The sequence below is a fragment of the Herpailurus yagouaroundi genome, unplaced genomic scaffold, assembly GCF_014898765.1.
Source record: "Herpailurus yagouaroundi ecotype Mexico unplaced genomic scaffold, PumYag 205, whole genome shotgun sequence".
NCBI classification, from domain to species: Eukaryota; Metazoa; Chordata; class Mammalia; order Carnivora; family Felidae; genus Herpailurus; species Herpailurus yagouaroundi.
The window spans coordinates 25309-52126 of NW_024412436.1; the positions used below are offsets into that span (position 1 = coordinate 25309).

Below are 26818 nucleotides of genomic sequence, written 5' to 3' on the forward strand. Positions count from 1 at the left end.
ATCCCCAGGAGTTTCTGAGCTGAGACCCCAGGTTCTGGAGGCTGTTTGGGATTCTGTGACCCCTTTCTCGCAGGTACAGGGAGTGGCTTCAGCCATGGTGAGTCATGGTAAGTGACTCAGGACATGGAGGCCCGGGGCAAGCAGGGGCACTACCCATTCTGTGTTTCCAATCCCTCAGACCTTCCCCGGGAGTTTCTGAGCAGAGAACCCAGGATCTGGAGGCTGTTTGGGATTCTGTGACCCCTTTCTCGCAGGTACAGGGAGTGGCTTCAGCCATGGTAAGGCATGGTAAGTGACTCAGGGCCTGGAGGCCGGGGCTCGCAGCGACTGCTTGGGATTGTGTGTCTCCCATTTCTCGGAACTTCCCAGGGAGTTTCTGAGCTGAGACACCGGGGTCTGGATGCTTTTTGGGATTCTGTGACCCCTTTCTCTCAGGTACAGTGAGTGGCTTCAGCCATGGTGAGCCATGGTGAGTGACTCAAGGACTGGAGGCCCGGGGCGAGGAGGCCCGGGGCGAGCAGCCCCCCGGGGCGAGCAGCCTGGAGGTAATAAATATCAAAATAACATACATGCAAGTATGCCCCATAATGCAATGTTCCCAGGACAAAGTATCCATTACTACTGAACAATAAGTTATTTGGTTACCCTACTAATAGAAATTATATCTATATTTACATATGGAAAATTGAAAGGAGATACAAACTAATATATACAATACAAATAAAAATTATATGTACTAGGAACGCTGAGTGGCTCAGGTTAAGCATCTGACTTCGGCTCAGGTCATGATCTCTCAGTTTGTGAGTTTGAGCCCCAAGTCGGGCTCTGTGCTGACAGCTCAGAGCCTGGAGCCTGCTTTGGATTCTGTGTCTTCCACTCTCTCTGCCCCTCCCCTGCTCTCTCTCTCTTCTCTCTCTCTCTCTCTCTCAAAAGTAAATAAACATTAAAACATTTTTTAAAAAAATTATATGTACTATATACAATATAACATATTAAATTATATATATGCATTTTGACAGGACACCTACCTCCTGGTCTAAGTTAGCTGTGCAAGCTAATGGCTGTGTGCATGCTTGCAATCCAGTGAGAAGGAATTACACTTTCCTAGAAGTTTCATACTATATCACTACTTACATCTTATGTGTACTATTTGGACATATGGCCACACCATGTTGCAAGGGAGACTGGGAAATAGTTGTATTCCAATATAAATATTGTTTTTTTTTTTAATGTGTGATTAAAAGAATAAAGAACAGGGCTCTATTCCTAAAGAAGGGGAGATAAGATTTGGGAGAAGACAGCTGTGTCTGAGTAATGTATCAGGGGCCCATATGATAACGAGGAGCCTAGAGATGAGCAGGAAACCAAGGCAGCTCTGGAGGGGCAGACTGCAAGAACCAAAGCAGGTACCCAGGAGGAAGTTTGATCAGTATACTCTTGTTGTCACTGTGTCGAATGACTAGCCTCATGTTCATATGGCCCATGTTCATATGTCCCAGAATCAAGATCCTGGTCACTTACATGTGAAAGCTAAAAAAACTGAACTCACAGAGAATAGATGGGTGGTTGCCAAAGGTGGAGTTAGGGGTCGGTGAAATGGGTAAAGGGGGTCAAAAGGTAAAAACTTACAGTTATAAGATGCATATGTTCTGGGAATGTTCTGTACAGCACAGTGACTATAGCTAACAATACTGTATTGAATTCAATACAATACTGCATTGTATTTGAAAGTTGCTAAGAGATTAAATCTTAAAAGTTTGCATCACGAGAAAAAAGTTGTGTAATTTGGTCAGGTGATAGATGTTAATTTATTTTATAATCATTTTGTATTCATTTTATGATATATACACAGATCAGATTATTATGTTGTATACCTTAAACTAATACAATGTTATATGTCAGTAAAACACTAAAAGAAGTGTCAAGATCCTGGGACTGAGCAGCTGATTGGTCGAGCCTAATTTGTGTTCTTGCCTCCAAGCTTGTGCTGCGATGGAGAGGAGGAGGGTCTTGTATCTGGCCTTCATGGTGGGACGTTAGCCTTATCTTCCACTAGAATTCTCTCAATTGGGGTTCTCTAAGAATGTGTGTGTGTGTGTGTGTGTGTGTGTGTGTGTGTGTGTGTGTTGGGGGGTGGAGAGTTAGCTGACGAACCATTTCCACCTTTAAATTTCTTGTTATGTGAGAAAATAATCTTTTACTTTTAGAAGTTGATCTTACTATTTTTCTGTTATTTGTAACCAAAAAATTCCTAACTTCAACAGCCTACAAGTATATACATTTAGTGAAGGTAGAGATTAGTGTAGGGCTATGTGAGATAGAGATGTTATTCTGCCTCAGTAGATTTCCCTTCCTTCTGACTTCTGAATGACCAAATCTTTCCCATTCTCTATGGCCCAGCTTAAATGCCATATTCTTTACTAAATATATGAAGCCATTTATCCCATTTCCTGTGTCTTCCCCCTACCCTCCCACCATAAACATGATCCTGAATCTTGTGTTGAATTTTGCTTTTCTTCTTTTTTTAAAAAAAAATTTTTAATGTAAATTTCTGAAAGGGAGAGACAGGGAGACACAGAATCTGAAGCAGGCTCCAGGCTCTGAGCTGTCAGCACAGAGCCTGACGCAGGGCTTGAACCCACGAACTGCAAGATCATGACCTGAGCTGAAGTCAGACACTTGATTGACGGAGCCACCCAGGTGCCCCTTGCTTATCTTCTTTTTTTAAAAACTAGTGTTACTGAGTCTATTCACATTCCTAAAAAGTCCACTTTAATTTTAATTTCTTTGAACTTTACAAAAATAGATCTTGATACATATAGTCTTTTGGATTTACTTTTTCCTACTAATATTGTGTTGCTAAGATTCACTCATATTGTTGTGTGCTTCAACTATTTATTTTTGTGTGACAAATTACCCCCAGACTTGGTAGCTTAAAACAGCACACGTTCTTTATCTCCCAGTTTCTCTGACTCATGAATCAGGGCACAACTTAGCTAAATCTTTTACTTTAGTGTCTCTCATGAGGCTACAGTCAAGGTGTTGCTTGGGACCACAGTTATCTCAAAGCTGACCTGGGGCAGATCCACTTCCAAATTCTATCAATGATTGTTGTCAGAGTTAAGTTCCTCATGGGCTAATGGATTCAGGACTTCCATTCCTTACTGGCTGTTGGCCAGAGGTTGCCCTCTGTTCCTTGAGAGGTGGCCCTGCCCATCATACTATGTGAGAAGAACCAGGGAGAGAATACCAACAAGACCTAAGTCACAGTCTGTTATAACTAAATTATGGAAATAACATCCCATCACTGTTGCTATATTCTCATTGGAAGAGAGTTATTATATCCAGCCTGCATTCAAAGGGAGGGAATTACACAAGGGTATGAATACCAGGAGGCAGGGTGAGGGTCATTGGGAGCCGTGTTATAAGCTGACCACATGGTATCACCCTAATTTATTCATTTAACTACTATATATTATTTTGTGTGAATATGCCACAGTTTATGCTCCTGTTTGTGGGCTTTGTTTTTTTTTTTTTTCCTGCCTGGGATTTTTGTTGTTTTGAACAGTGATGCTACAAGCATTCTTTTTTTTTTTTAATATTTAAAAAAAATGTTTATTTATTTATTTGGAGAGAGAGGGGGAGAGAGAGAGTGCTAGCAGGGGAGGGGCAGAGAGAGAGGGAGAGAGAATCCTAAGCAGGCTTCATACTGTTAGCATGGAGCCGGACTTGGGGCTCAGTCTCCTGAACTGTGAGATCATGACCTGAGCCAAAATCAGGAGTATGATGCCTAACCAACTGAGCCACCCAGGTGCCCCTACAAACATTCTTATACATATGAAGAGGACTGTGCTACTGTTCTCTGAATCATTACCAATTTAATATGTGTTCTGCCAGAAGGAACACTAAGAATTCCATGATTAATTGTACCTGGAATTAATCTCATCCCTTCTGAACTACCATAGCATACTTCATGTCTTATGATACTTAACACTTGTTACCTTTTATCACACTTATTTTGTGCATGTGATATTTTCTCCTTTGAAATAGTCACTGAGGCCAGGAAATAAATTTGATTCTTCTTTGTAATTTACTCAGTGCCTACATAGCACGCAGTATATTAGTAAGCTTTCAGTAAGCATTACTGAGTGAATAATTCTGTCAGTGTCAGTACCTAACGTTTAAAGTTTTAATCTGGCTCTGATAATCTCACTATATTTCTCACTTTTCCCCAACATGGACCCTTGTTTAGGCAGGTGAGTCTCTTTAACATTCTTTTCAATTTCTCTTTCAATCTTTTCCTAATGAATCTAGCCCACATTGATCTGTTTCTTCTTCTGTTCCTGTTGAATTTACTGTTACAATTATTTTCAGCCAGTTAAGTATTTTCATCCTATCTGTATTATCAGCTGACTAATTGAATAAACAAATACTGATTTGTTTGAGAGATTTCTATTACTTTTTTTTTTTTTTTTGCCTCAGATAATTTTGGAGTTAATGGAGCCAGACGGACCTCCAGAGTCAGAGAGTTCAGAAAGATCAATATTTTTCTCACAGCAAGAAGATGATGAAGAAGAAGGTGATGATGAAGGAGAAGCAAAAGAACCAGAAGAAACAGGCGCCCTTAATCCTGTCTTACAACCTGCCCTCACAGGGGATGTAGAAGGTTTGCAGAAGATTTTTGAGGATCCTGAGAACCTTCATCATGAACAGGCCATGCAGCTACTCTTGGAAGAAGACATCATTGGGAGAAATTTGTTGTATGCAGCTTGCATGGCTGGGCAAAGTGATGTGATTAGAGCTTTGGCAAAATATGGTGTGAATCTGAACGAAAAAACCACCAGAGGTATTTTGTCTTTTTTCTCTCATCAGTATTACTTATGACTACCTAAAGATGCTATGTACTATATTTAAAGTTGGATGAATTTGCTATGCCTGCTTATATTTTACATATATTATATACATATGCATATATATGAAAATGTGGGTATCTGTGTACATGATGATATAGCTCAGTAGATAAGTACGTAGACTTCACTCATGATTAGCAGTGTGACTTGGGCAAGTTACCTAATGTTTCGGTGCTTCTGTTTCCTCATCTGCAAAATGGGGATAATGATTGTATTTTCCTTGTAGGATGCTGTGTGGATTAAAAAAGACAGTAAATAATAAATATCTTATCACTGTAATTGGCACATGCTAAGTTGATATATAATAAGTGCTTAACAATAATATTATCACTCCTTTGAAGATTTTTTAGTTTTGTAGTCATGATCTAATTATATCTTTTTATTCAGCCACCTTTTTTTTTCAGGTTGCAAATATGTTCATTGAAGAAAATTAAAAATAACAATGACTTCCAGAAAATAGGGAATATGCATTTAAAAACATTTTAAAATATTTTTTAATGTTTATTTATTTTGAGAGAGAGAGAGAGAAACAGAGAGAGACAGAGTATCAACAGGAGAGGGGCAGAGATAGGGAGTCACAGAATCTGAAGCAGGCTCCAGGCTCTGAACTGTCAGCACAGAGCCTGATGAGGGGCTCAAATTCATGAACTGCAAGATCATGACCTGAGCTGAAGTCGGATGCTTAACCAACTGAGCCACCAGGTGCCCCCGCCAAGAATTTTTCTTAAGTATTTATTTATTTTTGAGAGACAGAGTGAGAGGAGAAGGGACAGAGAGAGAGGGAGACACAGAATCCGAAGCAGGCTCCAGGCTTTGAGCTGTCAGCACAGAGCCTGAGGCGGGGCTTGAACTCACAAACCTTGAGATCATAACCTGAGCCAAAGTCGGATGCTTAACTGACTGAGCCACCCAGGCACCCCAGGAATATGTATTTTCTTAATGCTCCCATGGAACATTTTAAAAAATTGATCACAATTAAGTCCATAAAGGAAGTCTCAACAAATATCAAAGAATCTAGAGCATATGTCTTTGTTCTCTAAACATAATTAAATAAGGTTAGAAAGTAGTAACAAAAAGAGAACTGAAAATCCCCTATAATTTGGAAAACAGAAGCACTCTTTAAATTATATGTTGGTCCTAGAAGATACACTAGAAATTATGAAATATTTAGGTGACAAGAGGATCACTCCATGTCAGAACCTGTGGAATAAAACTAAAATTTAAATTATAGCTTAATACATATAATAGAATATAAGAAACATTGAAAATCATAAGCAAGGCATTTAACTCAAGGAGTTAGAAAAAAAGAACAACTGAGTAATCCAAAGAAAGTAGAAGAAGAGTAGGAAAAAAGTAGAAGTAATGATATTGAAAATAAAGAAACAATAGAGAGGATCAACAAAACCAAAATCTGCTTGGGAATGCAAACTGGTGCAGCCACTCTGGAGAACAGTATGGAGGTTCCTCAAAAAATTAAAAATAGAACTACCCTATGACCCACCAATTGCACTACTAGGTATTTATCCAAGGGATACAGGTGTGCTGTTTCAAAGGGACACATGTACCCCAATGTTTATAGCAGTACTATCAGCAATAGCTAAAGTATGGAAAGAGCCCAAATGTCCACTGACTGATCAATGGATAAAGAAGATTGTATATATGTATATATATAGTGGAGTATTACTTGACAATCAAAAAGAATGAAATCTTGCCATTTGCAACTACGTGGATGGAACTAGAGTGTATTATGCTAAGTGAAATTACTCAGAGAAAGACAAATATCATATGACTTCACTCATATGAGGACTTTAAGACACAAAACAGATGAACATAAGGGAAGGGAAGCAAAAATAATATGAAAACAAGGAGTGGGACAAAACATAAGAGACTCTTAAATATAGAGAACAGGGGCGCCTGGGTGGCGCAGTCAGTTAAGTGTCCGACTTCAGCCAGGTCACGATCTCGCGGTCCATGAGTTCGAGCCCCGCGTCGGGCTCTGGGCTGATGGCTCGGAGCCTGGAGCCTGTTTCAGATTCTGTGTCTCCCTCTCTCTCTGCCCCTCCCCCATTCATGCTCTGTCTCTCTCTGTCCCAAAAATAAATAAACGTTGAAAAAAAAATTTAAAAAAAAATATGGAGAGCAAACAGAGGGTTGTTGGAGGGGTTGTGGGAGGGGGGATGGGCTAAATGGGCAAGGGGCTTAAGGAATCTACTCCTGAAATCATTATTGCACCATGTGCTAACTAACTTGGATGTAAATTATAAAAAATAAATAAACTGTAGAAAGTAAACAACAGCAACAACAAAAACCCCAAATCTGCTTTCAACGCAGTTGAAAAACCTTTGATAATATTGGGTGATTTTTGATATTTGATAATATCAGAGAGATCGAGAGCATAAATAATATTTGGAATTTTTAAAAATAGAGCATTCACAAAGGAAAAGCTAAGACTTCAAAAATCATTAGAAAATATTATAAATAACTATGACAATACATTTGGAAACTTGGATGAAATAGACAATTTTCTTACAAAGTGTAAATTACCAAAATTAATTCAAGAAAAAAATAGAAATCTTGACTAGCTCAATGGTTATTTTGAAAAAAAATGAGTAAGTAATAAAAATAGGCCTCCTTTCTCCACCCCCACCTTACTCTAGGCTCAGATATTTTAAAAGGTAAGGTTTATTGCACTTTTAGGGAATAGGTAATCTCTAGCTTATACAATGTTCAGAGAATATAAAGAGTTGGAAAACTGCTTAATTTATTTTATGAGAGATAGAACTTTTATAGCAAAACTAGTTAAGGAGAGTAGTAGAAAGAATAATTATAGGCCAATTTCATTTAATAACAAAGATTCAAACATCTTAAAATATTAACAAATTGAATCTAAGATTGTGTATTACAAAATGTATTGTACTAGGTTGGATTTATCCCATTAATGCAAGGTTGATTTTAACATTAGACAAAATATTAGTGTAATTCACTACATTAAAAGACTAAATGAACAAAATTGCACGATCATTTCAATAGATGTAGAAGAGTCTTTTTGAAAACAATGTTGCATTCATTCATCATGAAAGCTCTTAGGGAAATAGAAGAAACCTTCCTTAAAGCTCTCTATCAAAAACCTGAAGCAAGGTTACCTGATATTGAATCTTTAGAAACATTCATTAAATCAGAAACAAGACTATGATATTCACTATCATGACTTTTATTTGTCATTATAGTGGCAGTCCTAGCTAGTACAGTAAGACAAGAAAAATAAATAAGAGACCTAACACTGTACTGTACTGGAGCTGGCTTTAACCTGCTCTTGCAAGCTGATTGTTAAAATTTCAGGGGGTTTGTAATTCATTGACATCGCATTGGTAGCTTGAAGTTGGCCATGTTAGGAGTATATATATATCATGGAAATTGCTAATGGTACAAATGAAGGATTTCTTCCCAGAGAACTAGTTGGTAAATATTTACCAGTAGACTACTGAATATAAGGATCTGAGTGGAAGAAATGAAACTCCCTCCAAGGGAGTGTACTATTAGTACTAATAGAATTTAATTTAGCAAGAATGTGAACATAAGACCAATATCCCAGATCAGTAGCTTTCTATAAACCATCAATGATCAGAGACTGTAATAAAAATACAAATCTTATTCACAGCAAAACTGTACAGAGATTAGGAATAAATCTGATAAAAGAATTGTAAGATATTTATGGCAAAAACTTTAAACTTTATTGAATTACATCAAAGAATACCCAAATTAAATATATGTTTTAGACAGTGAGATTAAATATCATAAAGAGGCAATTTCTTCCAAATTAACTTATCAATCTAATTAATATCACATTAAGGTTTTTAAAAAATACAAACTGAGAAGCTGACCCTAAATTTCAGTGGGGAAATGATGAGCTATTTAATATGTGGAGAACAGTGGTTATTCATCTGGAAAAAAGTTAAATTAGATCCTACATTGTACTGTGCACAAAAGTCAATTACAGTTTCATGCAAGATATGAACGTGAAAAGAGAAAACATCAAACTTTGTGAAACATAGAGGAGGATTCTTGAGATATCACTCAGTATCTTAAAATAAGACATGAAAACAAAGCTATTAAAGGAAAAATATATCATATATATAAACATACGTGTGTATATATATATATATATATATGTTTTTAAATGTTTGTTTATTTTAAGAGTTTATTTATTTTGAGTGAGAGATAGAGCAGAGAAAGGGGCAGAGAGAGAGGATCCCAAGAGATAGGAACAAACAATTCATGGAAGAGAAATGTTCATGGCCAATAGGTATATAAAAGTGTCCTCAAATTCACTATTAAAATGCAAATTTCAACAATGAGCTACCGCTACTGGTAGCTTGATAAAAATGTTAATATCTGACAGCATTGAGTACTGGTGAAGGTAGGGGAAGTGGGAATTCTTTTACTCTGCTGGAAGGAGTGTAAATTGTATAACCACTTTGAAGAACATTTATATAAAGTTGCAAATAGATGTACCCTATGATCTAGAATCCCATTTCTAGATATATATCTTTGAGAAAATCTCACACATCTCACAAGGAAACATGTACGAAGATGATTATTCAAGTACAGTAGTTTCCTCTTATCCCTGGGGCATACATTCTAAGACCCTGGTGGCTACTTAAAACTGCAGATAGTACCAAACCCTATATATACTATGTTTTTTTTCTATACATATATATTCTATGATAAAGTTTAACTTATAAACTAGGCACAGTATGAGATTAATAATAACTAATAATAAAATAGGAAAATTATACTATAATAAAAGTTATGTAAATGTGTCTCAAAATACCTTATTGTACTGCACTCACCCTTTTTGTGATGATATGAGATGATAAAATGCCTACATGATGAGATTAAGTGAATGACGTAGGCATTGTGACATAGCAGTAGGATGCTATTGACCTTCTGATGGTACATTGGAAGGAGGATCATCTGCTTCCAGACCGCTGTTGGCTGCAGGTGCCCAGAACTGTGAAAAGTGAAATTGCGGATAAGGGGGGACCACAGATAGTTCCTGACTTAATGATGGCTTGTCTTACAATTTTTCAACTTTACGATGGTGTGAAACTGATACACATTCAGTACAAACCACACTTTGAATTTTGATCTTTCCTCAGTCTAGCAATAAGCAGTGTGATACTTTTGTGATCCTGGCAGCAACCTGCAGCTCCCAGTCAGCCATATGCTCATGAGGGAAATAACCAATACTTATAGCCATTCTCTGCCCATACAACCATTCTCTTCTTTCTTTTGTCCTTTCCTTCCTTCCCTTCCCTTCCCTTTTTCTTTCTTTCTTTCACTTTCAAACGGTTTTATTTTAAAAGGTAAAACTTAACACATAGTTTTATTTTATTTGTTATTTATTTATTTACTGTACATCCAAGTACATCCAAGTTAGTTGGTATATAATGCAATAATGATTTCAGGAGTAGAATCCAGTGACTCATCCCCTACATATAACACCCAGTGCTCATCCCAAGTGTCCTCTTTAATGCCTCTTGCCCATTTAGCCCCTCCCCCGACCCACAACTCCTCCAGTGACCTTGAGTTTGTTCTCTGTGTTTGAGTCTCTTATGTTTTGCCCCCTCCCTGTTTTTCTATTATTTTTGCTTCCCTTCCCTTATGTTCATCTGTTTTTTATCCTAAATTCCACCTGTGAGTGAGGTCATATGATATTTTCTTTCTCTGACCAATTTCGCTTAGCATAATACACTCTAGTTCCATCCATGTTGTTGCAAATGGCAAGATTTCATTCTTTTTGATTGCCAAGTAATACTCCATTGCATGTATGTGTGTATGTGTGTATATATATATATATATATATATATATATATATATATATACCACATCTTTATCCATTCAGTCAATGATGGACATTTGAGCTCTTCCCATACTTTGGCTATTGTCGATTGTGCTGCTGTAAACATTGGGGTGCATGTGCCCCTTTGAAACAGCACATCTACATCCTTTGGATAAATACCTAGTAGTGCAATTGCTGGGTCGTAGGGTATTTCTATTTTTAATTTTTGAGGAACTTCCATACTGTTTTCCAGAGTGGCTGCACCAGTTTGTGTTCCACCAGCAGTGCAAAAGGGCTCTTCGGCATCCTTACCAACATCTGCCGTTGCTTGAGTTACTAATTTTAGCCATTCTGACTGGTGTGAGGTGGTATCTCATTGTGGTTTTGATTTGTATTTCCCTGATGATGAGTGATATTGAGCATTTTTCCATGTGTCTGTTAGCCATCTGGATGTCTTTTTTTTTGGAAAAGTGTCTATTCATGTCTTTTGCCCATTTCTTCACTGGATTATTTGTGTTTTGAGTATTGAGTTTGGTAAGTTCTTTATAGATTTTGGGTACTAACCCTTTATCTGATATGTTATTTGCAAATATCTTCTCCCATTCCATTGGTTGCCTTTTAGTTTTGCTGATTTCATACATTGTTTTAAAACATGAGCATTCACAAGTTATCAGACAGATTCATACAAAGCTGTTTACAGTGATAATGAGAGAGGAATATTTACCAATGTAAAATGTCACAGAATCAAATCACACTTGGATCTTCAGTGGTTCAGCTGCTTTACCCCACACAATAAAATATGGTCAGTGTTAAGATACAATTCCTCTTTTGCATATTCTCTTCCTAATCAAGGGCCTCTTTATTACCATCATCCCACACAGTAGGAAAGCTGGCCACGGAGGCAGTTTCACAGTGGTTATCCTGGTCTTTGGCTATCATTATGTAGCCATCCATGCCCTAGTCTATACCCCAGCTGTTCTTGACAATCCAGGATTTATTGTTACCCGATTTTGCTCCTTCAAAACCATGGCCAACCACTGGAATATCATGCCCAGGTCTTCATTGCTGCAGTTTGGATCATAATAAATGCTTTGTTCATAGAACTGCGAAGTATCCAGGCTTGCATCTATACCAACAGAGATGGGCCCCACAGTTGCCTCTGTGATCATAAGTTTGTTCTCCCTCCTAAGGATGTCCCAGAAGCTACTTATGTTTCCTTTTAAGTTTTTACTTAAATTCCAGTTAGTTTACATACAGTATAATATTAGTTTCATGTATAAAATATAGCAATTCAACACTTCCATACATCATTCATCTCAGCAAGTGCACTCCTTGATCCCCATAACCCATTCCCCCCGCAACCTCCCCTCTGGTAACCATCAGTTTGTTCTCTATAGTTAAGAGTCTCTTTCTTGGTTTGCCTCCCTCTCTCTCTTTCTCTCCCCTTTGTTAGTTTGTTTTGTTTTTTAAATTTCACATATGAGTGATATCATGTGGTATTTATCTTTTTCTGACTAACTTATTTCACTTAGTGTAATACTCCCTAACTTCCATCCATGTCATTGCAAATGGCAAGATTTCATTCTTTTTGATGGCTGAGTAATATTCCATTGTATGTATGTATGTATGTATGTATGTATGTATATGTACATACATACATGACACATCTTTATTCATCAGTGAACACTTGGGCTGTTTCCATAGTTTGGCTATTGTAGATAATGCTACTATAAACATTGGGGTGCATGTATCACTTTGAATTGGTATTTTAGTATTTTTTTGATAAATACCTACTAGTGCAATTGCTGGATCCTCAGTTAGTACTATTTTTAACTTTTTGAAGAACCTCCATACTGTTTTCCACAGTGGCTGCACTAGTTGGCATTTCCACCAACGATACAAGAGGTTTCCTCTTTCTCCACATCCTCACCAACACCTGTTGTTTCTTGAGTGGTTGATTTTAGCCATTCTGATGGGTGTGAGGTTATATCTCATTGTAGTTTTGATTTTTGTTTCCCTGATGATGAGTGATATGGAGCATCTTTTCAGGTATCCGTATGTCTTCTTTGGAAAAGTGTCTATCCATTTCTTTTGCCCATTTTTAAATTGGATTATTCATCTTTTGAATGTTGAGTTTTATAAGTTCTTTATATATTTTGGATACTAATCCTTTATCAGATATGTCATTAGCAAATATCTTCCCCCATTCCATAAGTTGCCTTTTAGTTTTGTTGATTGTTTCCTTCCCTGTGCAGAAGCTTTTTATTTTGATGAAGTCCCAATAATTTATTTTTGCTTTTGTTTCCCTTGTCTCCAGAGACAACATCTAGAAAGAAGTTGCTACTGATAGCAAAGAGGTTACTGTGTGTATTCTCCTCTAAGATATTTATGGTTTCCTGTCTCACATTTAGGTCTTGTATCCATTTTGAATTTATTTTTGTGTATGGTTTAAGAAAGTGGCCCAGTTTCATTCTTTTGCATGTTGCTGTCCAGTTTTCCCAGCACCATTTTTTGAAGAGTCTGTCTTTTTTTCCATTGGATAATCTTTCCTACTTGGTTGAAGATTAATTGGCTAGAGTTATGGGTTCATTTCTGGGCTTTCTATCTGTTCAATGGATCTGTGTATATTTTTATGCCAGTACCATACTGGGTTTTTTGTTTTTTGTTTTTTGTTTTTCACAAGGTTGCTTTGGCTATTTGAGATCTTTTGTGTTACATCTTCCTGACTTCTGGTCTTTTGGGAAATGCCTTGTTTTCTTATGGGGCCAAGGACAGATCTCTGTAGTTTGTTTATTGATTATGGAACCTCCTCTGGTTCTGGCCAGGCTTTGGTCACTAAACCCGACTGTACTCAAGCAGGCATAGCCAGAACAAATTATTGTTTAAAAATTTCTTTCCACATAAAATCAGCAAACACTTATTAAGGGTGGAGGAACAGCCAAGCCTTGTGCTCAGAGCTGAGGTTATAGAAATATGAATGAATTCAGACTTGGGCAAGTTCACAGTTTAGCAGAAAACAAATATGTAAATAAATAAGTAATTACTATATGGTGAGATAAGGTATAAGATAGCTTAGAGGAGAGAGAAGTCAACTTGACCTGGAAGTATTGGACACAGTCAGGGAAGGCTTCACAGAGGAGGCGATACTTATATTGAATCCTGAAGAATGACCAAGAGTTTACCAGACAAAGGAGAGTTGAGGGATAAGGCATGGCAGGCAGTGTAGTAATCATAGTATCAGATTTTAGTATTACAATCTTGTGCATATTCTAGAATATTTACCCACTATTTTAAGGTAACTGAAACACTGGTCTTTTTATAGGTATAATAGTATTATTTTGTATTTAAAAAATGAAATTTGAGTCACGTATGGATTGAAAACAAATGATTTAATTGCTCAATGTATACAAAAAGCCAAACTGAAGTCTACAAATTTGGATGGCCCATATTGTGGCTTTGCAAAATTTCTGTTGTAAGAATAATTTGAGTCCCAAAACTTCCCAACTAAGTCACCTATGAATCTCATCATTTTGAATTTGATCAGAAAACTGAAATGGAATCTCTTTTACATGAAGAAACTAAAAAAGACAAATATGAACCAGCAGTATTTTCTCTGGGGAAAAATTACAGCTTACTCTTAATAAAAAGATTGCATTGTTTGCAAAAGAGCAAAAAGCTATTCAGAGATCTCTCTCTTCAAATTAGAGGTGAGATAATTTGAAGTAAAATACTTGGTTTTAGTTTATAACCACTTCCAACTAATGTTGAGTGAGAAAAACTTCAATAGCTAAAAAAAAATTGTTCAGAAATATCTTGGTGATGTTGTTGGACATTTAGAAAAATCACATAATGTTTCACTTGAAACTTTCATGATTAATTACATTTCTTTATAGTATTTTTTATCCTTAATTTTTTCAGTTTTACCTGACAATTTATATTGCTAATATAATGAAAATATAAACAACATATCGATTTCATACTTATACTTTTCTTTGATATCCTGTGTTTATACATTTCATATTTAAAATGTATTAAATAGTTTCACTAATTTAAAAGAGTGAATTCTGAATTCCATTTTATAAAACACCAGTATTAACACTAAGTAAGCATTAAAGTTATACTGGTATTATTTTATTTCATTACTGTAATTATTATTTCAGGTAGAAAAAAACCCCAGCATATGCAAAGTTGTAGAGGCATGGAACAACATAATTTGGGCAATTCAAAGAGTCTGGTAGTAGTGGTGGTAGGCAGGCTGTGAGAAATATTCTAGATAGGTGAGTATTTTGCTTCATGGCCTATTTTTTGTTTTTGACTCATCATCCCCATTCTTGGACTTTGACCTTACCATATACCTTCATTAATTTATAGCAATGCTGGGGGCGCCTGGGTGGCTCAGTGTCTGACTTCAGCTCAGGTCATGAATGATCTCATGGTTTGTGACAAAGCCCGCTTTTGATCTTCTGTCCCCCCTCTCTCTGCCCCTTCTCACTCACTTGCTCTCACTCTCTCTCAAAAATAAGTAAACATTAAAAAAAACTTACAGCAACCCAGAGAAAAGTACTTATCTTCTCTTTTTGTTTTCTTATCTGTAAATGAGAACAATGCTAGTGCCTACTTTATAGGATTGTAGTGAGTGGATAACAGTGCCTGTATGGAGGAAAAGATTCCTTTTCTTGTCTGATCTTTTGCCTTACTATGAACTACCTGCTCAGTTGACTCCCTTTCTATTTAGTAAGTAGTAGTCTTCCACAAAGAGATTATTTTTCAATTAGAATTAACCCTAATCCACACTTGTACGCCAATGTGTATAGCAGCACTCTCAACAATAGCCAAATCATGGAAAGAGCCTAAATGTCCATCAACTGATGAATGGATAAAGAAATTGTGGTTTATATACACAATGGAATACTACGTGGCAATGAGAAAGAATGAAATATGGCCTTTTGTAGCAACGTGGATGGAACGGGAGAGTGTTATGCTGAGTGAAATAAGTCATACAGAGAAATACAGATACCATATGTTTTCACTCTTATGTGGATCCAGAGAAACTTAACAGAAGACCATGGGGGAGGGGAAGGGGAAGGAAAAAAAAAGTTACAGAGAGGGAAGGAGGCAAACCATGGGAGACTCTTAAAAACTGAGAATAAACTGAGGGTTGATGGGGGGTGGGAGGGAGGGGAGGGTGGGTGATGGGTATTGAGGAGGGCATCTGTTGGGATGAGAACTGGGTGTTGTATGGAAACCAATTTGACAATACATTTTGTACTAAAAAAAAAAGAACCCTAATCCTTCCCAGTTCCATTTATGGTACCTTTCTTGCTACTAGGATTTCTAACATGTGGCCTTCCTTATATCCCTCTTCTGGGATCCATTGCTCATTGACAACATTATGGAGGATGCTAGGAAAATCCCTTTCTCATATGGATGCTTTTGAAATAATCTGATTTAAATATTTTTCTTCTTCTGGGACAGCAATGGGGTTAATGTACTACAAGCATCTGTGTGTTTCTTTCTAGAAAAGAGACCATCTTCAACAAGGGGAAAAACATGGAAAGGTGTTTTAAAAACATGTAAATTTTTTGTTAAAATCCTCTTTTGTTTAGAAATATATTTTCTTGTTTTTAAACTATGCATATTAAATAGAAAAAAAAATTAGATGTTACCAGTGGCCTGTAACATTAGCCTTGAGAAAAGCAGTATAAGGAGCCAGAACATCTCACTTGGAATGTCTTCTTGGTCATATTAGCAGCATCTTGTCTGTAGATAGTGTTTCCCTCCCCCAGCAAATCAGCAGCCCTGGACTTTTCAGCTCATTGACGACTTCATGCAGAAAGCAAGAATAAGGGTGGTATCAGGGTATTTCTTGCCCCACGCCCCCCATTTTGTAGAGAATAAAGGCAAAATTAAATTCTTGAGCCAGTGTCTATCTCTTGGTTTTTGAAATTTCTCACTTGTTGTGATACTAAAAAGAAAGGTTGGGCCAAAGAGGAGAGGTAATTCCAATTTTGGCTGATCCGGAGTAGTTCACTTCATCTTATTTTTGATTCCTTTATTAACCCTTCTGGTTATGATATCCTCAAGCCAAAGGTAGTTTACACCTTGATGTAAAGCAGAACTGGAATTGTGGGAATATGGCAAGTAGGGAGCCAAGGGGAGGTTTCTGGAAGAAAGTGGAGGAATCATTAGCCTCTTTTTCCCTGCTGTACTCAGTGACAAACATTTAAGTGTTGTTTTCTACTACTTATAAACCCTTTATTTGGCAACAGACCTTGGTTTTAATCTTGCTTTGGCTACTTACTACGAGTGTGGCCTTGGGCAATGTATAGCATCTCTAACCTTCACTTTCCTCTGTATCTTTTAATGGAGCTAACAACACTGACTTCAGAAGGTTAGTGAAGGTGTAAATGAAGTAGTAGTACATAAAGTGCCCAGTACTTAATAGATTCAATACATCTATTCATTCTTTTGCTCAATTCTTTTTATAGTAGTAGGATATGCCTCTTTGGCCGGTTAAATGAGTCATAAATACATCCTGTGGGTAGGTTGAAATCATGAACTTGTGACTTGATTTTTTTAAGCCAGTGTGAAACATTTTAATGATGCCTCCGTTTTTCACCCCCCTAGTAGTTGCCTCAGTTAGTCTAAAAAACAACTTTCTAATTTGATGGGTCATGTTTTCAGTTTTAATTCAGATGATTAATTTCCAAACCAAAGGCACACATAGTTGTCATAATTTGTATGATTGTATTAACAATAATGCTAGCATGCAATCCCTATCAAAATAACACCAGCATTCTTCACAGAGCTAGAACAAACAATCCTAAAATTTGTATGGAACCAGAAAAGACCCCAAATAGCCAAAGCAATCCTGACAAAGAAAACCAAAGCTGGAGACAATACAATGCCAGACTTCAAGCTGTATTACAAAACTATAATAATCAAGACAGTATGGTACTGGCACAAAAACAGACACATAGATCAATGGAATAGAATAAAGAACCCAGAAATGGACCCACAAATATATGGCAACTGACAAAGCAGGAAAGAATATCCAATGGAAAAAAGTCTCTTCAGCAAATGGCATTGGGAAAACTGGACAGCGACATGCAGAAGAATGAACTTGGACCACTTTCTTACACCAGACACAAAAATAAACTCAAAATGGATGAAAGACCTAAATGTAAGACAGGAAGCCATCAAACTCCTAGAGGAGAAAACAGGCAATAACCTCTTTGGCCTCAGCTGCAGCAATTTCTTGTTTGACACATCTCCAAAGGCAAGGGAATTAAAAGCAAAAATGAACTATTGGGACCTCATCAAGATAAAAAGCTTCTGCACTGCAAAGGAAACAGTCAGCAAAACTAAAAGGCACCCAACAGAATGGGAGAAGATAGTTGCAAATGACATATCAGATAAAGGGTTAGTATCCAAAATCTATAAAGAAGTTATCAAACTCAACACCCAAAAAACAAATAATCCAGTAAACAAATGGGCAAAAGACATGAATAGACACTTTTCCAAAGAAGACATCCAGATGGCTAACAGACACATGAAAAGATGCTCCACATCACTCATCATCAGGGAAATACAAATCAAAACCACAATGAGATACCACCTCACACCAGTCAGAATGGCTAAAATTAACAACTCAGGCAACAATAGATGTTGGTGAGGACGCAAAGAGGAACTCTTTTGCACTGCTGGTGGGAATGCAAACTGGTGCAGCCACTCTGGAAAACAGTATGGAGGTTCCTCAAAAAATTTAAAATAGAACTACTCTATGACCCAGCAATTGCACTACTAGGTATTTATCCAAGGGATACAGCTGTGCTGTTTCAAAGGGGCACATGCATCTCAATGTTTATAGCAGCACTATTGACAATAGCCAAAGTATGGGAAGAGCCCAAATATCTATCAAGTGATGAATGGATAAAGAAGACTTAGTGTGTGTGTGTGTGTGTGTGTGTGTGTGTGTGTGTGTGTATTACCCGGCAATCAAAAAGAATGAAATCTTGCCATTTGCAACAACATGGGTGGAACTAGTGTGTGTTATGCTAAGCGAAATAAGTCAGTCAAAGATATCATATGATTTCACTCATATGTGGTATTTAAGATACAAAACAGATGAAAATAAGGGAAGGGAAACAAAAATAATATAAAATCAGTGAGACAAACCATAGGCACTCTTTAAAAAAAACTTTTTTTTATGTTTATTTACTTTTGAGAGAGAGGGAGAGAGGAAGACACAGAATACAAAGTATGCTCCAGGCTCTGAGCTGTCAGCACAGAGCCTGACTCAGGGCTCTAACTCGCGGACTGGAGATCATGACCTGAGCCGAAGTTGGATGCTTGTGTCTCCATAAGGGACTCTTAAATATAGAGAACAAACTGAGGGTTACTGGAGGGGCTATTGGGTGGGGGGATGGGCTAAATGGGCAAGGGGCATTAAGGGGGGCACTTGTTCAGATGAACACTGGGTGTTATCTGTAAGTGATAAATCCCTAAATTCTATTCCTGAAATCATTATTACACTGTATATTAACTAACTTGGATTTAAATTTTAAAAAATAACAATAATGCTAGCAATTAGAGTTTGCTGACAATCCCTTCGACTAAAGTCATTGGTCTAATTGTGCTCCAAAATAAATTACTGCTAGGGATGTTGCTGTCTTCCTTAGAAATGTTGAAAAGCTTAGACTTCAGGCTGCCTGTGTTGGTATCTTTCACCTGTCATTTACTGGCTGTGTTCCTCAGGCAAGTTTCTGGACCTCAGTTTCCTTATCTTTAAAGTGGGGATTATAAAAGTTCTGACTTCATAGGGTTTTTATGAAGTAAATGAGTTTACTATATATAAAGTACTTAAAATAGTGCCTGGCCCACAGTAATTGTTTAATACTTGATTGCCATTGTGATCTTCTGTTCAATAAAATGGCCTAAAACAATGTAGTCTATTTGACCTGACCATCTTCATTCTATTTGTTAGGTTACACACTCTTACACTGTGCTGCAGCCTGGGGTCGTTTGGAAACTTTGAAAGCACTTGTGGAATTGGATGTTGATACAGAAGCTCTGAACTTTCGGGAAGAAAGAGCTCGAGATGTTGCTGCTCGGTATTCCCAGACCGAGTGTGTTGAATTCCTGGACTGGGCAGGTAAGGAAGCCCACAAGGCAGTGGTGTAACTGAACCAACATGAGTTTGTTCCTTGGTGAGTCACATAGAAACTACACCAGAAGAGTTGTTGCACAAAGGAAGCTTTATTTGCAGCAAATTAGGAGATCACAAGGAAGAACTTCCAAAGCTGCGACTCCCCAAGCAAGGGTGAGTGGGTTTCTTTAATTTAGGGTTAAGATGAATATTTAACAAGGGGATCCTTGTCATGTTTTGTAGAGGTGCACATAAGATCCCACATGCACCTTAAGGAAACAGGCCTATACATACGTTGTATGTTATGCAAATGAGGCTCGTGCTCCTCCTTGGGTGGAGATTTTAGTATTATAATAAGGTAAAGGTAGTTGTCAGTCATTCTGGAGGTCACTCTACAGTCCATCTGCACAGGCATGAGTCAGGGGTTATGCTGAAACTAGTCTGCGTGGTCTGGGCTGGCTGGTGGTCTTTCAGGGCAGTTCCTATACTTGAGGGATGGTTTCGGTTTCCATTTGCCTGAGTTAAGAGATAAGCCAGAAAGGAGCTTAAGGAAAAATGTGCAACAGGGATTGGTGAGTACAAGCAAGTGGGCAATGAAGGTCAGGTCTTGGGATCTAGCTAATGACAGTAGCAAACAGACTGAGTGATGGATTTTTTTTCCTATGAGTGATAGGTTATACCATCAACAAAGCAAGAGATGATTAGCATTTTCACCTTTTGCCACCATGTTTTATTTGTAGATATAGTCACAAGTCACTGGTGGTGATGTGTGAAATCTTCCCTTTTTTTTTTTTTTTTTTTTTTTTTGCTATTTTGCTATTGGCCTCCAACATTGTACTTAATAGAAACTGTACATATTGAAAGCTAGTTGATTGACTAACTTCTAACAATTTCAACAATAATTTCCTATAAGAATATATATATATTATATATATTTTATATATATATATATTATATATATATATGGTTTATGTTGAGGGCCATTTCCTGAGAGACTTAGGTTGAATGGTCCATTCCTCAACTTTTTTTTTAAATGGCATATTTGAGTCATATGTTTGCTTTCCCAGGTAGAAAGTTATAATAACTTAAAATGATTTTCCAGGCAAAATTAATCTATAGTGTTAGAAGTCAGAATAGCAGTTACCTGTCTAGCATGAGGGAACTTCTAGGATGTAGTAATTTTTTTTTTAATCTGGTTGCTAGTTATATGGTGTGTTCGTTTGTGAAAATTCATTGAGTTGTACATTTATAATTTTTGCACTTTTCTGCATGAATGTTAATGCTTCAGTCAAAGGTCAGAAAGCTATGTGCTCTTTTGAATTTTAGCGATATTTTGCTTAATTCATTTTCGCAACCCTATAGAACATAGCTTAGAGATTTCAGGGAGATAATAGCTGTGTAACTATGTATGTGTATACACACTGGTTAAAAAAACCCAGTACTTGTGAAGTTCATGGCATTCATTTTGCATAGTTATCTGCAATTTTGCTTTCAGCGAGGATTTATTAAATGCCCACTATGAGCGTAGCATTGTCGTAGGTACAACGGGTTGTTCCTTCCCTCTGGACATTTGTTAGGTGGAGGATGATAAGCTATAGACATAAGTAACAACATAAGAAAGACTATGAGTAAGGGTTAAAATCAGTAGAGCAGGTGGTACCTGCTATGGGGTTGTCAGAGAATGTGAAGTCTGAACATGTTGCAATTGAGCTAGGCCTTAGAGAATGAGTGGGCTTTTAATCCAATAGAAGGAGACAGGATGTGAGCAAAATCTGTGGGCTGGGAATGAAAGTGGCATTTTGGAGGACAGTGATGAGATTGCCTTACTGGAATAGAAAATCATAATTTGCAAGGGTGGGTTACTGCACAGATAGAATTGTAAAAGAGTAAGTACATGCACTTTTGAATCAAATTGCTTGAGTTTAAATACTGGTGTTTCCACTTGAAACCTATGTGACCTCAGACAAGATCCTTAAATTCTTTATACCTTAGTTTTATTTTCCAGTAAAGGGAGCCAATAATAGTTCCTACCTCTTGGGGTTAGTTGTGAGGAATGAAATGAGATGATATAAAGCACTTACCACAAGGCCTGGTGTGTGATCAGCACTTGAAAAATGCTGGTGCTATTGGAGCACCTGGGTGGCTCAGTTGGTTGAACGTCTGACTTTGGCTCAGGTCATGATCTTACTGCTTGTGGGTTCAAGCCCACGAGTCGGGCTCTGTGCTGACAGCTCAGAACCTGGAGCCTGCTTTGTATTCTGTGTCTATCCCTGGCCCTACCCTATTTGTGCTCTGTCTCTCTCTCTCTCAAAAAATAAAAACATTAAAAAAAATGTTGCTATTATTATAGCCAGATTATACCCTTAAATGTCAGGCTAAGGTGTTTTCATTTCATTTCTGTAACTACTGGGAGCCATTGAAAGTTTGTATGTAGAAAAGGAAGAAGATGAAAGTGATATTTAGGAAGATTCATCTGGTAGCAATAAGGAACTTGCTTATCAGTAAAATGAGAGGGGGAGCTGGGAGAATAGAAATAAGGAATTGAGGCAAGGTAGCACTTTTGGGAAGAAAAAGATGTTATACTTTGTGCATTACTTTATAATTGCCCACTTGTACTAATGTTTTCTAGGGACAATGTTTTTATGAATACCTTCAATTTCATGGTTAGATCTACAAGTAAAAAGAAAACAAATAGCAAAGAATTGATCCCCCATGAATAGCTATTGTAGGTGAAATTCATATTGTATAATTTAAAATCCATTTTTGAAAAATGACCCATGATACTTAAAAAAACACAAACCAGGGACAAATTTTACTGTAACTTTTCTGAAAAGAAACAGTTTGGGACTTTTGGGTGTGAGCTTCCATTGGTTTTCTTCTTCCTAATACCCATCTGTTTAGTTTGGGTCCTTACATTCTTGGGGGAATTATACCTAATATTTCCTAATAATTAAGATAAAAGAAGACTATAATACTATAAACTAGCATTCTGTTTTCTGATCAGTGATGGAATTGTAAGGACTGGAGCTTCATGGTAATGTATGGGATGTCTGAAACACCAACTACTCAAAGAAACATTTAACATTTGTTTGCTTCAGACTTAATGAGAATTTAAACCACTGCTGTTTCTTGTTCTAGTGACTAGAGTAGGGGTCATCTGGAGAGGCTTAAGGGGTAGAGGACTCCCTATGCTGTCAGATGGACTGGGGAGGACTCCCTGCCCCCCGCCCCCTGCACCGGGACTCTGAGGCCTCTGTCTAGCCTGTCCAGAGATGTCATTGAAAGCTCTTGACGTCCTCCCAAGAAAGAATTCAAGGACAGACCAGACAACAATCAAGAGAAGCAAGTGGGAAAGTTTATTAAAGTGAGGGTACGCTCTCGAGTTGTGAAAGGGGGTGAGCTCAAGGGAGAGCTTTGTGCTCTGGTTTTGGGTCACTGTCTTTTACTGACAATTGTTAACTAGGGGATGGAATATTCAGTACTTGGGGAAGGAATTTCTTGGGAGCAGGGTTTGGCACATTTATTCCTTTACCTGGTTAGGGTTTCCAGCCTTCTTTGCCTTGGGCCTGTGTGGTTTGATCCAGTGTCTTGTAGCTTTGTTTTAGAGTGCCCTCGGGACAGGTCTGTAACTTCCCCTCACCCCATAGCTGGCCACAACTCCCCTTTGCTGGCCTCCAGGCATCCTGTTAAAGCCCAGTTTTGTACTCTAATACCTACCCTAAAAAGAATTCCCTTTATGCTGTTGAAAATTCCACTGTTAGAAATTTCTTTGGAAAGTTTTCGAGGTTTGGAGACTTTGCAAGTGTTCAAGAGTCCCCATTAGAAGAAATGTGTATACATGTTCTCTTAGAAGGAATTGGTTGACAGGTCAGAAGTCTGAAGGGATGGAAGAATCATTTTTGGAGATGTAGGAGTAGGGTTGTGGTACGGGAGAGAGGAAGGAAGGACAGTCTGGAAACTGGAATCATAAGTAAACGTTTAATAATCCACAATAACTCAAGGCAAGCACCATCCTATGCCTTGTAAAGACTATAGAGTTATATGTTACTATCTCAAGAATTGTTTTCTAAAAGTTTTTTTCCTCCCTTATATTGATGGGAGGTATGTTATGGAGCTGGCATATTTTTCTGGGGTTTTCAACAGGTTTTAAATCAAATCTTCTGTCCTAGTCTCAGACAAATCTTCCCATTTGTAACCATACTTATAAAAATGAGGTGGCTGATCAATAAAAGTCTGGAATACTTTTTAAAAATTGAGCAATCTTAATCAACCAAAGACTAAAAATTTTTAAATGTTGATACTTACTTCATTTGTCGTAACGAAAATGGAGAAATTTATACTGTAAAAAATTAATCCATTTCTTTTTAAAATTTTTAAAATTTGTTCTCAAGTTAGTTAACCTACAGTGTGGTCTTGGCTTCAGGAGTAGAACCCAGTGATTCATCACTTACTTATAACACCCAGTGCTCATTCTAACAAGTGCCATCCTTAATGTCCGTCACCCATTTTCCCCACCCCCCACCATCAACCCTCAGTTTGTTCTCTGTATTTAAGAGTCTCTTATGGTTTGCCTCCCTCTCTGAAAATTAATCTGTTTCTTAATATTTCCATACTATTTTGGCAATATGAGATGGGAAATTAAAAGTTTCCATATGGCCCAAAGATCTGCTCAGAAAAGTAAGAAAAAGCACAAATATTATTTAAATCAGAGATTTATTGAACACTAAAGCAAGATTCTGTTCTACATATTGGTTAATGATTAGCAATCTAACACACTAAAAAGAAAAAAATACTTAAACACGAAGAAGTGATAGTACATAATCTTTTTCTCAGCACTATAGTAAGTGTGGGTGCCTTTTCAGCTGAATAGAAGTACTTTTTCAACCCATACTTGTTTGGAAAGTCTTGGTAAAGTAAGTAACAAAAAATTACAAAGGCTCTCAAAGAACATTTTTATCCTTGAATGAGTTGTCTCTAACCTCCATATTGGACTGAGATATGTTTGCATATGGATAGGTCTAGTTTCCTCTGGCTCCTTCTCCTCCCTCATTCTTCCTCTTTAGTTTTCGGTGTTTGACTTTCTTAGCTGGAGGATGACAGGACACCTGATTCAGGTACTTGGACATCATTGATGTTGTGGCCACCAGCCGGCAGAGTATTTGATCAATGTCATATAGGGACTGATTTTCTGGATCATTACCAAATGTATCTGAGGAGGCTGGTTTTTTTAGCTAAAGGGAGAAAGACAGATGATATTATAGATTTTTTTCTTACTGTAGTTCAAATTACATTTGCTTTCTGGATATATACACTTAAAACTTTTTTTTAACATTTATTTATTATTGAGAGACAGAGAGACAAAGAGTGTGAGCAGGGGAGGGGTAGAGAGAGGGGAGACACAGAATCTGAAGTAGGCTTCAGGCTCTGAGCTGTCAGCACAGAGCCCGACGCGTGGCTCAAACTCACGAACTGTGAGATCCTGACCTGAGCCGAAATCCGTCACCTAACCAACTGAGCCACCCAGGTGCCCCTGGATATATATAAATTCCAAGCACGATACATTACTTATCTACACAATAGAAAGGTTACTATAGAAAAAAGGAATAAGTGTAGAAGAGATGGTCTTTTCTGTTCACCCCCATGTAAGATTGTGGTGATCATTATCACAATCAGCAAGCATTTAATATAAGCTTGTTATGGTTAGAGCAAATACTATTATTTGACTATTAGCAAAATATTTTCCTTTACTGAACAGTAATGTATAATGCAATCAAATCATAGCAATTTTATAAATATCTAATAGTTGTGAAGGTCAGTCAGCTTTTAAAATTGCCTCAAAATATGGTGCATTGCGGGGGGGGCGGGGGGGCGTGGTGTGCCAAGTGGGAAATTGGTTTAAGAGTGCCATTTCCCAGAAAGTTATCCTAACATTAGAAATAAGTTTACGGTCTATTTAAAAAAGAAAAAAAAATACATGTGCACTTTTACATACTTAGCTTTCTTAGATATATCTGGAAGGGACTTAACAGATCTCTTGTCCAGATGCTTCATTTTATGGTTGAGGCAGCTGAGAAAGATCAAATGACTTACCTGTGGGCCCAGTTTCATTTCCTATCCATTCTACTCATTTCATTTCCTATCCATTCTAGCTCACTACTTTCTTGATGTATTTTGTAACTTGAGAGGGGTTGAGCTACATTGTTTTAAGGACTTCCTAATTCAATACACTTTTGTTGAGCCCCTAGTACATGCAAGACAAGAAATTGTACTACATGTTGAGGGATGAGTGGTGGGGGCAGGGAGATGTTACAAAGAGGTATAAGACATGGTACTTTCCCTCAAAGAAGCTGATAATCTTTTGTTTTAAAGGCTTTGATATTTTATAACTATTACTATTTTCATCACTAATTCACCTGTTTTTGGCGTTTTTTCCATTTCATCCACAGGTAATGCACAGATAAAACAGACAGGATTAAAAACAGAGCTTGTACTAAAATATAAATGAGGTGTAAAGAACTCTCCAGTATATCCACATTAGCAAAATTGCAGCATAGTTTGTCCAGAGGGTAAGGTAGACAGTGAGATGGAGAAGGCTTAACTTTCAGACAATGCATTTCTTCTGGAAAAATCTCCCATCCAACCTTTGTCCAGATAGTTCCATCACAAATGCAGAAGCTCTCCCTAAGGAAGCAGATCAACAACAGAGAAAAAGACAGGGATAGTCCCTGAATGGACATCTTTCTCAATCGGGGGGAAAAAAAATCTATAGCCAAAAATTGGTCACAGAGTAGAACTGCTCTGAGTAGAGGTTAATATGCTCTACTCAAAGCTTTTAAGATCCTAGTGAGCGCAGCATACACTGATGATCATTATAACATCATCAGTTATAGTGATTCAGGGTTAAATTCAGTGATGTCA

At 37.4% G+C, this 26818-nt stretch overlaps 2 protein-coding genes across 3 annotated transcripts in view; one reads left to right on the forward strand and one right to left on the reverse strand.

The window, feature by feature from the left end:
• The first annotated feature begins 214 nt into the window (after positions 1-214).
• Positions 215-26818, forward strand: part of ANKRD45 (ankyrin repeat domain 45) — a 46771-nt gene continuing 20167 nt past the window's right edge. Inside the window, exons 1-3 of one of the 2 annotated variants that reach the window (XM_040451660.1) lie at positions 215-288; positions 4483-4846; positions 19739-19906. In XM_040451660.1, the coding sequence (XP_040307594.1) occupies positions 286-288; positions 4483-4846; positions 19739-19906 (535 nt within the window). In that variant the 5' untranslated portion in view covers positions 215-285. The remainder of the gene's footprint in view (positions 289-4482; positions 4847-19738; positions 19907-26818) is intronic. The other variant, XM_040451661.1, reaches the window with a different exon arrangement.
• TEX50 (testis expressed 50) lies at positions 24839-26637 on the reverse strand. The gene is made up of 2 exons (XM_040451662.1): positions 26314-26637; positions 24839-25131 (listed from the first exon to the last, which is right to left on the reverse strand). The coding sequence occupies exons 1-2, from the start codon at positions 26635-26637 to the stop codon at positions 24919-24921; spliced, it is 537 nt and encodes a 178-aa protein (XP_040307596.1). The 3' UTR covers positions 24839-24918.

What these genes read in the sequence shown, in the direction of transcription:
- TEX50 (XM_040451662.1), bottom strand. Translation starts at nt 26,637, where the DNA reads ATGTCCATTCAGGGACTATCCCTGTCTTTTTCTCTGTTGTTGATCTGC. An exon ending in GGAAAAAACGCCAAAAACAG is followed by an intron (nt 25,132 to 26,313) that starts GTGAATTAGTGA and finishes TTCTCCCTTTAG; the next exon opens with CTAAAAAAACCAGCCTCCTC.